The 13,632-nt window shown below is 49.5% G+C and overlaps 1 protein-coding gene across 2 annotated transcripts in view; it reads right to left on the bottom strand.

Moving 5' to 3' along the window:
- The window catches only part of MARCHF4 (membrane associated ring-CH-type finger 4), a 108,932-nt gene that overhangs the window by 25,693 nt on the left and 69,607 nt on the right, over window positions 1–13,632 (bottom strand). The window contains exon 2 of one of the 2 annotated variants that reach the window (XM_040476182.1): window positions 442–597. The exons of the other annotated variant lie outside the window; for it this stretch is intronic. Within the exon in view, the coding sequence (XP_040332116.1) occupies window positions 442–597 (156 nt within the window). The remainder of the gene's footprint in view (window positions 1–441; window positions 598–13,632) is intronic. 2 annotated transcript variants of the gene reach the window in all.

Consider the following 13,632-nt stretch of genomic DNA (forward strand, 5'->3'; position numbering starts at 1 on the left):
CCCCACTTAGCTTTCCCTCAGTCTTCCTCCTCACACCCCTCACCCTCTGCCCTTTTTCCATTCTGCTATCACCTGACCTCTGGTCTGTCCCTCTTTCCTTTCTTTTCCTCCCTGCCTCCCCTCCGTCATTTCTTTCTTCCCTTTCCCCTTCCAGCCAGCCAGCCATCCATCCATCCAGCCTGCCGTCTCTCCCTCCTTCGCTCCCTCCCTTGGCTCACTGATCCTGTGCACCATCTCACGCCCGCACTTCTTTCTTTCTAAGTCTTTCCTTTCCCTTTGCCCCATCCCTTTCCCTTCTTACTGAGGCCGAGGAGAAAACACGAGTTCTCTCATCCCCTCTGCCCACAGGCCACTGCCGTCTTGCCCACGCGGCCCGGCTCGTTCCTTTTCTCCAGACTGGCCCGGACTCTAAGGGGAGACCATCCTCGCTCCCGGTCATACCTGCAGAGGATTCTTTGTGCTTATGGCGATGACATGATACTTGTAGTAGCACAGCTCACAGCTCCAGCAGCCCCGCTCGCTGATCCACTTGATGAGGCAGGGCTGGTGCGTGCACTTGACCGAGCCATCACAGCGGCATGGGCTCAGCAGCTCCCCCTGCAGGGAGAGAGGCAGAGGGCGGTGAGGTCCCCGCCTGGCGTGTGGAGCGACGGGTGGGGCCACCCAGGGATGGCAGACCACACCACTGAAGCCAGGTCACGGGCTTTGTCGGGAAGCACCAGAGGTCCATGGGGGACAGGGGAGCCAGGCAGCCTCAGTGACTTCAACTAACAGTTCAGAGCCTCAGCACCCATTGGGTGCCGCCCAAGGCCTAGGGTGCCTGTAAAAATGAGCGGGTCGGTGTCTATGGAAGCCCCTTGCTGTCCAAAGAGGGTGCCAGCCTGGCGGACTTCTCTGTGAAGGGGGTCTCAAGCTCTAATGCCCTCAGAGCCAGGCAGACCATGCAAGTGACACAGGCAGCCAGCTGGTAGGGACACGGGCCAATCTAAGGTCCAGACCCCAAGTTAAAGAAAGGGAAAGCCACTGTCAGCGCCAGCCCATTCTGCACGTGGGAATCTAGGGAGCGATTTTTATGTAAAGTCTCCCAATAGTGAGATGTCCACAACAAAGGCAAGTCTTCTAGACATATCGTGAGCGTCATTTTGCCCGAGTTTGGAGCTCTGGTCTGAAGCCTTTGCACTCCCCCGCAGACCAGCACGTGGAGACTCAGGTCCCTCTGTGAAGCCTCCCTCCCCGGGTCCCTGAGTGACTAAACCTTGGCAGGTGGGGGCAGGCCTGAATCCCAAGGACCTAAGAGGTGTGTATCCATCCCTCCAGGCATGTCCTTTGGGCCTGGCTGGGAGTGGCCACCACGAAGCCTAGTCTAGGGTAGGCCTGGAAGCAGAGAGGCAGAGGACCTGGCCCAGCGAGATGGTGGCAGGATCTGAAGACCCTTGTGAGTAGACTGCAGAGATGGGCTTAGCCTCCAGAACACCCTGTGACGACATGTCAGTGACCGTGACTGAAGCTGGCGTGTATCTGCTTCCTGCCAGGCCCGACGTGGTGGCCCCAAAGTGCCTCTGTGAGCCTCCCTGACTCTTTTTCCCTCTCTCTCCCCTCCCCGTTCCCTCCTTCCCCGTCTGGCTTGTCTTTCTCCCTCCCAGCTCAGAGTCCATGGTTTCTACTTGCTAAATCCCACCACCCCCAAGTCATTTACTTTCTTAAGGACTTGACAGTTGGGCCACCCCCCTTCCCCAGCCTGTGCCTTCTTCTGAGCTACCCCAGGTACTCTTTCTCCTTACTCCCTATGCCTTCCCTTCCCATTCCAACTCGTTTATTGTGGACCCAGCCCTTCCACCTCACTCCTATCAAAGGACCCAGAATATGTCCCTGTGCCCCACACTGGTGTGTTTGCGATTTGGCCACGTAAGCCACGTCCCTGCTAACTTGGAGATCCCACCATTCAGGAAACCACATCTTGTTCCCCATTTTGAACAAGCAAGCACAGGAGCACCTGACCTGTAAGACAGACATTTAACCCATGGTCTTTGCTGTTGACTGTAGAACCAGCTGTTCCCTCCAAAGATGCACAGAATCATCTTTCCCTTCCAATTCAACCCCTATCACTCAAAGACCACACCTTGGCCTGGATGAGGTCTACAATGTTCTTTTGTACCTGGTCTACCTGTCACACTGCTTCTCTATCTTCATGATAGTTCCAATACCACCTCCTACAGGGAGTCACCCCTGACTTTTCCAGGTTGAGCTCAGTTCTTTGATCTCTGAGTGCCTTGTGCGAGCACCTTGGGCAGATCCCTGTTAGAGCACTGAGTACCTCCTTATAAGGATCTGTGCGTATGCCTGTCTACTTGTCAGAGAAGCCCTGGAAGGCAGGGATGAGGGGTTGTTCACTCCTTTCCCCCAATGCCTAGCCCTCCTCCCCAAAGGCCCTCAACAACATTTGTGTTTGAGTAAATGAAAAAGTTAATCAAGTGTCTGTTCAGGTTCCCTGCACTGTCCCGAGGAATAGGGATGAGACTGCCCAGTCCAGGAGAATAGGGACCATGTCCACTTGTGGACCTCTGGACCCCAGCACCTTGCCCAGTGCCCAGCACTCATTGTATGTATGCGCCATGAATGAACTTGGTGGTAGAGACTCTCAAAGTGCCTGGTCCCCATACAACCCTTCCTGGTTTCCCACGCTGCTCCTCCAGTATTGACGGGCCCCCTTCACTGTGGCTCCCGCCCTTCCCATCCCCTCTGTTGCAGCACTTCCCCATTTGTCTCTAGGTTACTACACCGTGATCCCTTACAGGGACAATATCTTTTCCATCTTTGCATCCTTAACACCTAATATAGTGCCTGAAACAGACTCTCCATCCAATATTGGTGGCAAAATGCATTCATATCTGTTTGATGAACAAGTTTTGCTCCCCTCGAACATGGCCAGCTCTGGCTCCAGGTGGGCAGCTGTGGTGCCTGGGAGAGTAGAAAAGGCAGGAGACGGCCACACTGCTGGACGCTCACCACACCCTTCCAGGTCCAAGAGCCCTTGGTAGTGAGTTGTTGCTGTGTGGCTCTCAGAAAGAAGCAGGAGAGAGAGAGTGGGGAGAGGTGTTGGGGGAGGGGCAAAAGCCCTCATCATTCATGGCAGCATTTCCCAGGCTCATTAATTCTAACAGGATGAGCTGGGTTTGATTAATCGGGTTGTTAAGCAGCCACGTCAAATTGCCAGTGGAGTAAGAGACATGACTTCCGGTCCCTGGCAACGTTGCCAAGTGGCAGAGAAGTCTACACTCCTTGCTTCCAAGCAGCAGCCAGGAGACAGGGCAGGAAGAGTTGCTGGCCAGGCACAACTGGTCACAAGACCTGGACTCTCCATTGAGGCTGTAGATGTGCAACCACCAGGGCACAGGAGTCTCAGCGCCTCAATATACTTATCTGGGGAAAGGGAGAGCATGACCTGGCCTGGCTGGCCCCAGCACCTGGTTAATAGGCCAAAGGTGTGCTGTTTGCCCAGGGGCTCCTGGTCCCCCACGCTTTCCCTGGGAACCGGACAACCCCGAAAGGCAGACTACGAACTTGCTTCAGGTGCTACAAAGATTAGAAAGTAAGGACACCAAAACTGTTAGAAAGGTTTAACTTGATAAAGGAAGCAATCTAGGATTTTAGCAAAAATAATGATGATGATGATAATAATAATAACAATAATAATAAATAATAATAACAATAACAATAATAATAATAAATCTGGAAAGATGTTATTTTAACCTTAGCATTTACGTAAGTTTTGTATGTGATGATTTAGTATATTTTTATGTACATTTGGGAGAAGGGCCATAATCTTTGTCATGTTTAAGGCTTCTAAGAGGCCGCTTTACCACCTTTGACTGGTCAGGCCTATGCTTCTTCAAGAGCAGAAGAGATGGAAATGAGCCGTAGCCAGACGAACTCAAGTTAGCCTTAAGATGATCTGTGCAGGAAACTCTGTTAAAAGCTGAAGTGTTGGAGCAGGAAGTGGTAAATGCCTCTGAGTGTAAGAACGACCCCTATTGAAGAGAAGGGTTAAATGACCAGCTCAGAGTCACTCAGCCAGCCGGTGGCATGGCCAGAATCTAATGCCAGGTCTTTGTGACACCAGCCTCCAAGCTTCTCAGCACCCCGCTCTGTTCATCCCTCCTGTGGACTCTGTCCCCACTGTCCCTCCCACACCTGTGCCCACGGTGTCTTCTCTGTCTCTCCTCCAGCCTCCTTGCCCAGCTGGTACCCCTCTGCCAAGTCTCTCCAGACTGCTAGCTACAGACCTGTCTCCTCTCCCCATGCTGCCACCCACAGTTGAGTGGTTCTTCTCTGTGTCTTCCAGGATTGGAGCTGTTCCTGTGTGCCCCATAGAACTCAGCACATTACAGGTGCACAGTAAGGGGCATTTGCTGAATGGATGGGCACCAGGTGTAGAAGAGGATGAGCCCCTCTGGTCCAGCTCCTGAGACACCAGCCCTCGGGCTGGGGGGATTATTATGATCTTGTCTGCAGAGCTCAGCAAACTCCACGGATCAAAGGGCCCTAAACACTCCTTGATGTTCTACTTGAAGCTTTGGGGCCCAGGGAATGACTAAGGCAAGACAAATCAGGTCTTCTCGAAAATCCTGGCCCCAAGGGACATGGTGTCGGGGAGGCATGAAGAGCATGTTTTTCAGAGATTGGCTCCTTAGGTTTTGAATGCCTCTTCACACTTACCAGCTGTGCATACTTGGGCAGGCTGCTCAACCTCTCTGAGGCTTCTTTATCTTTCTGTTGCAAGCAACTCTTAACTCCTCCAAGGGTGGCATGATGTCATGCCCACAAAGTGCTAGATACAGTGCCTGGCACAAGTAAGTCCTCTTGTGCAAGTATTGCAATTCTAACTCGTGTTTCCATGAGGACTTTAATTTCATAGTTTTTTTTCTACTATAGCTCTATTCTGTTCTCGTACTAGCAAATAAGGAAGGAGCCATGCCTTAGGTAAAGGGTCCGTCGACCCCCTGTGGGAGGGTGAGATTAAAGAACTCTCTAAGACAGTCTGCCCTTGTGAGATGGATGAGGGATCAGAATATAGATCCTGCCGAATTCCAGTCCAGGACTGTCCTCTGTGTTACCACGGGGATGCTGAGAGCATTTGGGGGGGCTCTCCTTCCCTGGGGATGTTGCACAGAAGAGCACGACCCTCCTGGATGGGTTAAGTGGGGTCATGCGCGAGGCAAGAGGCAGGACGGGTTGATCTGCGGCCTTTGGCTGTGGCTGAGCTGGTGGGCGGGGAGGAGAACTGGGTGGATTCTCCTCACTGCCAATGACAAGCAAGCTGCAGGTGTGAGACTCCAGTCGTTTCTCCATTCACAGATTTCTTTCTGTTTATTTTCAGCTTTCTTCCATTCTTTCTCCTCTCCATCTGAAAGGACTTGCTTCTGGAGTCCTTAGGTTACCTGGTTGCCATGACAGTGGCAGGTAAGCCAAGACTTCCCATTCCACCCACACAGGCACCAGGCATCCCTGCCACAGAAAGACACAAATACAGTCTAGTGACGCCAAGACAGCCCCAGCCCTGCTGCAATGTGCAGCTCCAGAAGATCAGAAAAAAGGAGACAACAGAAGCCCTAGCCTTGGGGTGCAGTTTAGGTACATCATCCATTACCGACACTAATGTGGTGGTTAAGAGGTCGGACTCTAATCCTGGGAAGTCTCAGGTATATCCAGGCTCTTACAATCTGTGTGACCCTGGGAAAGTTGCTTAACCTCTCTGGGCCTCCTTCAGTCATTCCTGTATTCATCAAGCATTCATCTAGTGTGTTCCAGGTTCTGTTCTAGGTGACAAGGATACGATGGCAAGTAGAACTAACCAAATTCTCTAGTAGACAGAGAAAGACAATAAAAAATATAAACAAATGAACTATAAGTACCTAAGATGCTGTCATGGGCTGTGGAGAAAAATGAGCAGGGAAAAGGAAAATAGAAGAGTAGGGAGTAGGAAGGTTGGTATTCTAAATAGGGTGGCTGACAGGCTTCACCAAACAGGGACATTTGAGTGAAGACTTGGGGAAGGTCAAGAGGCACACCATGCAGATACCTGGGAGCTGAACATTTCAGGCAGCGGGAACATCCTGTGCAAAGGCCCCGAGGCAGAAGCATGCCTGGCATGTTTTGGGGACACCAAAGAGACTGGTGTGTCTGGGGTAGAGTGAATGAGGGGAAGGGGAGTAGGAGATGAGGTCGGAGATATAAGGGGGAGGAAGGATGAGAGACAAATCAGGAGACAGCCACTTTAAAAACTTGGCACGCACTATGAATGAGAAAAGAGAGTTTTGAGGAGAGGAGAGTGATATGATCTGACCATGTTTGCCAGGATCACTCTGGCTGCTGTACTGGAAACAGACCAGACAGAAGTAAGGGCCAAGTAGAAAGACAAGGCTGTTGCAGTAATCCAGGCGGGTGAGGATGCTGTTTGGGACCCGTATGGAAGCAGTGGGAGTTCTGAGAAGCAGTCAGCTTCTAGATCTGTTTTGAAGACACTGATAATAAGATTTGCCGATGGCCTGGATGGGTGGATGAAAGGAGAGAACTCGAGGATGACGCTCATTCTGACCTGAGCCATGAGGTGGATGGGGAGTTGCTTTCATTTGAGATGGGAAAGACTCAGGGAAGGACAGGTTTTGGAGGGCAGATTGGGAGCTCAGTTTTGGACGTGTCGATGTTGAGATGCCTATCACATAGGCACCAAACAGAGACCCTTCCCAGCCAGACCGGCCAGCTTCTCGTTTCCCGTCTCAGTGTTGCCAAGGCCAGACCTTGGCTCCTGGAGACTAACAGTGTGTCAACCCTGGCACAAAGAAATAAGGAGTTGTTGCAAGGTAATTTGATTTTAAAAAGAAAGAACTCTATTACTAAGTAGGAAAAAAAAAAAAGATTTAAGGCCTTAATGAGCTATAGTTATCCACAGTAAATCCAATTAGCCACATAATTATTTCTAGTTCTGCTCTCATACCAAGCATCTTAATTTCACAAACACACAAAACACACGCGTAGAATCTCCCTCCCTCTTCGTGGAAAAATCTCCAGCCTCGCTGCTCATCAGTTCAGAAAAAAAGATTACAGAAAGACACAAGGAACACCAACACACAGACCCAAACCCAACCCTCCAAACCATGGGCTTTCATTTTCATGATAATTATTTTATTCCTGCAATGCTTTTCCCCTTATAATTTAACCGGTATAAGACAAATGTACCTATTTCCTCTAACTGCCTCTAAATTTACTCAACTGGTACTAGAAAGAAGAACTTAACCTCACAATAATTGAATTTAAATAACATCTAATTCCATACAGTCAAACACAGCCTGCATAATAAATAAACGAGGCTATATGAGGGGCTGGAGGAAAGAAAGAAGGTCATGTCTTATGCGTATATTCATAATCATATCTGTATTTCTAATGACCTAAATGGGCAATATCCTGTCCGTTTGTCTTTCTGTGTAACTCATCATGGTCCTTGCCATCGTTACCAAAGAGCTCAAATTAAAGGCTGTTCTGCCCTCAGTCCTTTGCCTGACTCAATAGAAAAATGTAATTTCGACAAACCTCCGCTGGCCAGAATCGGGCGGTGTGCGTACGGCAGAGAGCTGGGCTTGTTTCCAGGGCTCCAGGCTGCCAGGGTGAAAGTGCAGAAATTCCAGGTCACAACGTCCTCTTTCTTTCCCTCAAAGGTGGCCAAAGCAGGGGCACAAGTCAATGGCACGTTAATAAGGGGCGAATACTGAACTGCCCCCTGGGGTCGGCCCTCCACACTCCCTGTACATTGGCAGAGGGATGCCCGGTTCCAGTTGTGCAAAACCTTTGTATTCTTTGAAGGGGTGGTGGTGCAATTCTGCAAAAATTAAATTTCAGCCACTGTAATGAGCACATCACTCGGTGTGTAGAGGGGATACAGCAGATGTTACAAGTGTAAATGAACGATGATGATGTGCCACCCTTGATGAACGTTTCAAACAACACAACCCTAGGCACTCAGAACCTTCTCTGTGGCTGACTCCTACAAAGCAGAACAGCTGGGTCTCTCCTGGGTGCCCACACCAGCGCTGCCAACCTCTGGCTGGTGAGCTTGGCTTTACGCCATCTAGGCCTTGAGTCCTTGGTTCCCAGAATTCAGCATACGTAAGAACCACTTGGAAGCTTGTTACGAGGCTACCCAGGCTTTGCTCCAGAGATTCTGATTCCATGTGGACACACTTTTCCTCTCTTTGAAGCAAGGTTGGCTGAGACTCATTTTGCAAAGCCCTGGACCAGATACTTTTCAGCAAACCTTCTGTCTCCTACATCACTCTAAGACTCTTATGCATGCAAAGATAAAAACAAATACCAATAGCTAACACATATTGAATGCTTACTATGTACTGAGCCCTGTGTGCCAGCTTTGACTGCTGAGTTCAAATCCTGGTTCTTCCACTCAGTGGTGAAGGGCACCGAGATTACTTACCCACACTGAGCCACAGGCCCATCATGCCCATCTGTACGGTTTTAGAAACGCTGCCACTGCTATGGCTGACTCTTACTAGCTCACACTCACTGAGCATGCGTTGGGGGCGGCTGTTGTTCTAAGCACTTGCCACGCGTGAGCCGGTATAGCATGGCTACTAGGGCCAGTGGATGCAGACTGGCTGGTTTGAATCCTTGCTCTATCATTTATTACCTGTGTGACTGTGGTTAAGTCTGCTCAGAGGTAAAGTGGGACCAAAGATGCTTCCCCTGCCTCCCCAGGGTCTCCCGGAGATTCAACGAAATAATACACAACGACAAGTACTTAGAACCCAGCTGGCACATAGTGGGTGCTCGTGGTAGATCATTCCTCATTGTCTCTCATGTACCCATCAGGTCTTACGGAGTGTCTCCACATCCTAACGAAAGGGGGCAGGCAGGGGGTATGCTCTCTCGCTCTGTGGCCGAGGGGTCTCTGCTGTTGGTACCTCACCAAGGACTTCACTTGACCACCTTGTAGACGAGGCTCCTCGGTCGGAAACCAGTGACCACTTAAGCTGCCTGGGAGCCTGGATAATGAGTGTCAGGTAATAACAGTGTGTGGAAGGCCAGGGGCCTCCAGGTGCTGCTAACTACCCTGGTATTTCAGGGGAGGGAAGAACGAACCAGATACCCCAGCTCCTGTTCACCTGCTGGCCTCGGCCTCTCCTGGGAGCCCTCCCCGCGCTTTCTCCCTCACATGCTTGTTCTCCTTCCTCCCATGACGGGGTAAACGACAAGGCATTAAGCTGTGAGTGTTTGCAGCCATCACTCCGCTCTCCCCTTGCCCTTTCAGGCAAGGCTGTGAAAACGTGTCCCCAGGGCCGACCGACGACTTGGTGATGCCCTTATGAGGGGCAGTGAAAGCAGAGCAGGGAGGCTAATCTGTGTCACAAGGAGTTTAGCGAGAGAAGAGAAGTACGAGAGGGAAAAGAGATTTTTGCCCTATAATATGCCCTGCCTGCTTTACAAAGAGTAAACACCGACGTGCTTTTCAGTTCTTTCTCGGCATGGGACTTCCATTTCTTCTTCGTGACAAGCTTCGTTCAGATTGTCCTCCGTTCAGAGGGCAAAGCCTGAAGCCCAGAGAGGGCGGGGGCCTTCCCCAGGGTGGTATGGAGGGGTGCTCTCCCACCGTGGGCTCAGGGCTTCCTCCCCTGCCGGACTGACGCCTCTCACAGGGCCATTCCCATTCCAGACTCTGCCGCAAGCTCAGCCCGGTTCTTTTCACACCTCTCAAGGAAGCATACTATTCCTGAAGTCTTGGCTCTGCTTCCCTGTCAGGAATAAGCTCGCTAAGTAGAATTGGAATTACTATGGCGTGTGAATAGACTCCGGTCTGTTGACTCCAAGCTTCTGTTAAGCTGCTCCGAGCAGCTTCTGTCATGTTGGCAATTTTACTTTTTGTTTGAGAGAATTCTATATTCCTTACTTCTGGGGCTGGGAAGGAGGTGGTCTTCAAAGGCCCTTCTCTTTATCCCCCAAGCCTCTGGTCAGAGGGCCTGCCCCCAACCCTGAAGTATGGAGTGGTCCTGTATAGAGATTATGCCGGGAAAGGGGGGTCCCAGAGGTTCCCATGTTCACCAGTGCCCTCCAGTTTTCCCTTTTGGATGCATATACGAGAAACACCATAGAACAAGTCCAAAGTTCATAGAACAGCCCAGGCTTCTGTGCTCAAGGGAGAGGGTGTGGGTATTTATGGACTGGCAGTGTTTGCCTCCAGAAGACTGAGACTATAGCCCACAGTCTCCTTCTTTAAGGAGCCGTTCAGGGGCCTTGACTGAGCATTGGCTCTGGGCCCTCGTGCAGAGACCACAAGATGGTGCCTGCCCAGGACACACACACACACACACACACACACACACACACACACTGGGACGTGTTTTCTCAAACCCATCTGGATTCTCAGCTTTTGCCATGGTTTTTAGGCCTGTGCTCCGTTTAATCAGTGGCTGGTAAGCATGATATCACTTCCTTTCATTTGCCTTTAACCTTTTTCAGATGGCGAGGTGGTCAGGCAGACAATCAAGACTTTTCTGGGACTTTAGTCATCTTCTGGGATTTGGTGAGCCTCATCCACACTGCTCCTCCCCTTAGATGTCGTGATTGTGCAAAAGCACATTCGTCTCCCCCCCCCCCCGGCAGCCATCCATCAGCACAAAGTTTTAGCTTTACATCCGTTCTCATGTCATGCATCATTTCAGCCACTTTCTTCTGGTTCTTCACCAACTGCTTGGGTTTTTAAGGTAAGTTTTCCTACTACATCTCAGACAGCCAAGGATCCTCATGTCCAAAGGCTGGGACAGACAAAATCACATAAAAACATGGAGACATTTGTTATATATCAAAATTTTCCTTATAACTATGCCCCCCACACAGACACATAACTTCCCCCACATCAGAAACATAATATCCAGTCTATTTTTAACTTGTATCTTTCCATTCACACTATGTCATGAAAAGCTTCTCATGGTGAGGGCGCCTGGATGGTTCAATCAGTTAAGCATCCAACTGTTGATCTCAGCTCAGGTCTTGATCTCAGGGTTGTGAGTTCGAGCCCTGTGTTGGGCTCCACACTCAGGGTGGAGCCTACTTAAAAAAAAAAAAAAAAAAAAAAGGAAAATTTTCTCATGGTGACCCATGATTTCATGGTTCATATCCATGATTATTTCCTTAAAAGACAGTCCTGGAATGGAATTCCTAATTCAAAGGGCATTAGCATTTGTAAGGCTGTTGGTGCACATTACCAAATTGTCATCTTCTGCAAGATGACCCGTTTTCCATCCCTATCATTACCGTGTGTCATTACCTCCTGTTATTGCCTCATATTCAAGACCTTGTCCTTTCTCCACATTCTCATGGGCATCTGTCAGTAATACCACAGCTGTGACCCTGAGAAAAAAGGCTCAGAAAACACAGGCGGTCTATTCCTTTCTACCTTTGTTTCCACTGTGGGGGATGAGCAGGAGGTGACCACAGGATTGGGGCAGAATTAAGTCCAGAATTTTCAGCAAGATAACTGAGGCAATCTTGGGGGAGAGTCTCAGCCATAAAGGAGAAACAGGGAGTACGTAGCCCACTGGAAGCTGCAGAATCTTACCCTGGGTGCTGGGGGCAAGGGGGGGATTTTTTTCTCCAAGGACCTGATATATGATGACAGGAATGACTCAGTGTTTTTATCAAGAGCCAGGACAGCTCAGTCTCTGGGATGGTGACCTACAAAGCTAAGACACCTGGGGCTAACGGGTTCCACATTTAAGACCCCTCACTTGGATAACTGCCCTCTAAGACAGCTAGGTATGGATACGTACACTCACTGCATGCAGCAATACTCATATGTGACTGGGCGACTTTGCTGTTAAAGGTATCATCTAGCCTTGTTGTCCCTGATACAATTTCAGTCTTTTCCTATATTTTCATGATGAATGGACAATGCTTTAAGATCAAACAACTTCTAGCCCTGCTGTTTGCTAGCCGTGTCAGTTAGTTTTAGCTGCTAACTATGCTCCTGCATATGCACCCCAAAATTAATGGCATAAAATTACGACCACTTACTATTTTTCACAAGTCTACAAGTTGGCTGAGTCGTACTGCTCTGGTTTGGCTGGGCTTGGCTGGGCTTGGCCGGGCTCGTCCATGCATATGTGAGTTGGCTAGAGGCTGCTGATCAGGGATGAGCCCCCCTCTGCTCATATGTCTCTTATCATCCAATAGGACTGCCTGGGCTTGTTCACATAATGCCGGAAGAGTTCCTGCCAGTAAGAGAGGGTAGGCCCAGTTGTGCAAGCTCTTTTCAAGCCTTTGCTTATATCAAGTTTGCTAATGTCCTATTGGCCAAGTCATGTGGCCTACTCCAGACTCAATGTGAGGAGGCATTACCAAAAGGAAGGGACTATAGCGAAGCATAAAGATCTAAGGCCATTAGTACAATCAATCTATCACATTAGCTCTATGACCTTGGACAATTTCCTTAACTTCTCTGAATCTTGCTTCCGTCATCTGTAAAAATGCAGAGCTTCGTAGGATTCCTTGCTATAATATATGTACAATGTCTGTAAATGCAGTAAACACTCCATATGTGTTAATTTCCTTCTCTTCTCCTTTTCTGTCGTTTGGACTTTTCTATTTTTTCCCTTAAATGCATTATTTCTATGCATTACCTTCTTCATTTAAAGCTTCCACATAATAACACTAAACATTATGCCTATGGCTTCTGTTGAATCCCCAACTCCTAGCCTGTGGCTAACACAGTGTGTAGGCCCTCAATTCATTCCAATGAGCTGGAATTTGGATAGTAAGGGAATCTAGGGGTTTCTCCTCCCTGTGTTCCGCGACTGCCCAGTTGAGAGATGACATCTTGGCTTTCTGATCCAGCTCCAATATCAAGAATGAAAAAGAAAGGGTTAACACAGTTGCATTAACTGATGACTCAGAATAGAGGCAACAAGATGGGGAATCTCCATTTCCTAATTTATAGGTGGCCTTGGGGGTAGGATAAGTATCCTGGCCTCTCCTTAGCTAATCAGGCTCCAGAAGAGACATTAATTGCAGCCCGTCCAACCTGCTGGGGAGACCCAAGGCTGCCAGCTCCCTTGCTGGGAATGGAATAGAATTTTAATTGGCTGTGAAAGCATCATGGCAGGAGGTGCATGAAAGAGTTGATCCACTCCCCCAAAGCAGGTGACAGAAGCTCTAGGGGAAAGGCCCTGAAGAGGTGCATGGCAGCAAAGACCAGCCACATTCAGGGCTCATCCCAGTGGCCACACCACTGGTCCAGTTCCAGGGCTGGATTCCAGCCAGGGTCAAGGACTCACACATTATGCTTGGTGTGTGTGGTCAGCACAGGAGCACTAAACCTGTAAACCTGCTCAGCTCTGTCAGCACCCCACCCTGGACTTTCATGACAGAAGCACTACATACTGTCACTTGCATGGCCAAGAAAGTCAGCATCCTCTGCCTCAGAGAATTCTCCAAATATAAGCTCCATCCCCCAGTGTGTGTGTGGGTGGGTGGGTGTGTGCGCGCACGCGGGTATATCCATTTGTCCATTCGTATAGTTGGAATTGGTGGCACAGCATTCCTGTACTGTTGTTTCACAGCAATGTTAAATTT

This window comes from Herpailurus yagouaroundi, unplaced genomic scaffold (assembly GCF_014898765.1).
Source record: "Herpailurus yagouaroundi ecotype Mexico unplaced genomic scaffold, PumYag 140, whole genome shotgun sequence".
Taxonomy (NCBI): domain Eukaryota; kingdom Metazoa; phylum Chordata; class Mammalia; order Carnivora; family Felidae; genus Herpailurus; species Herpailurus yagouaroundi.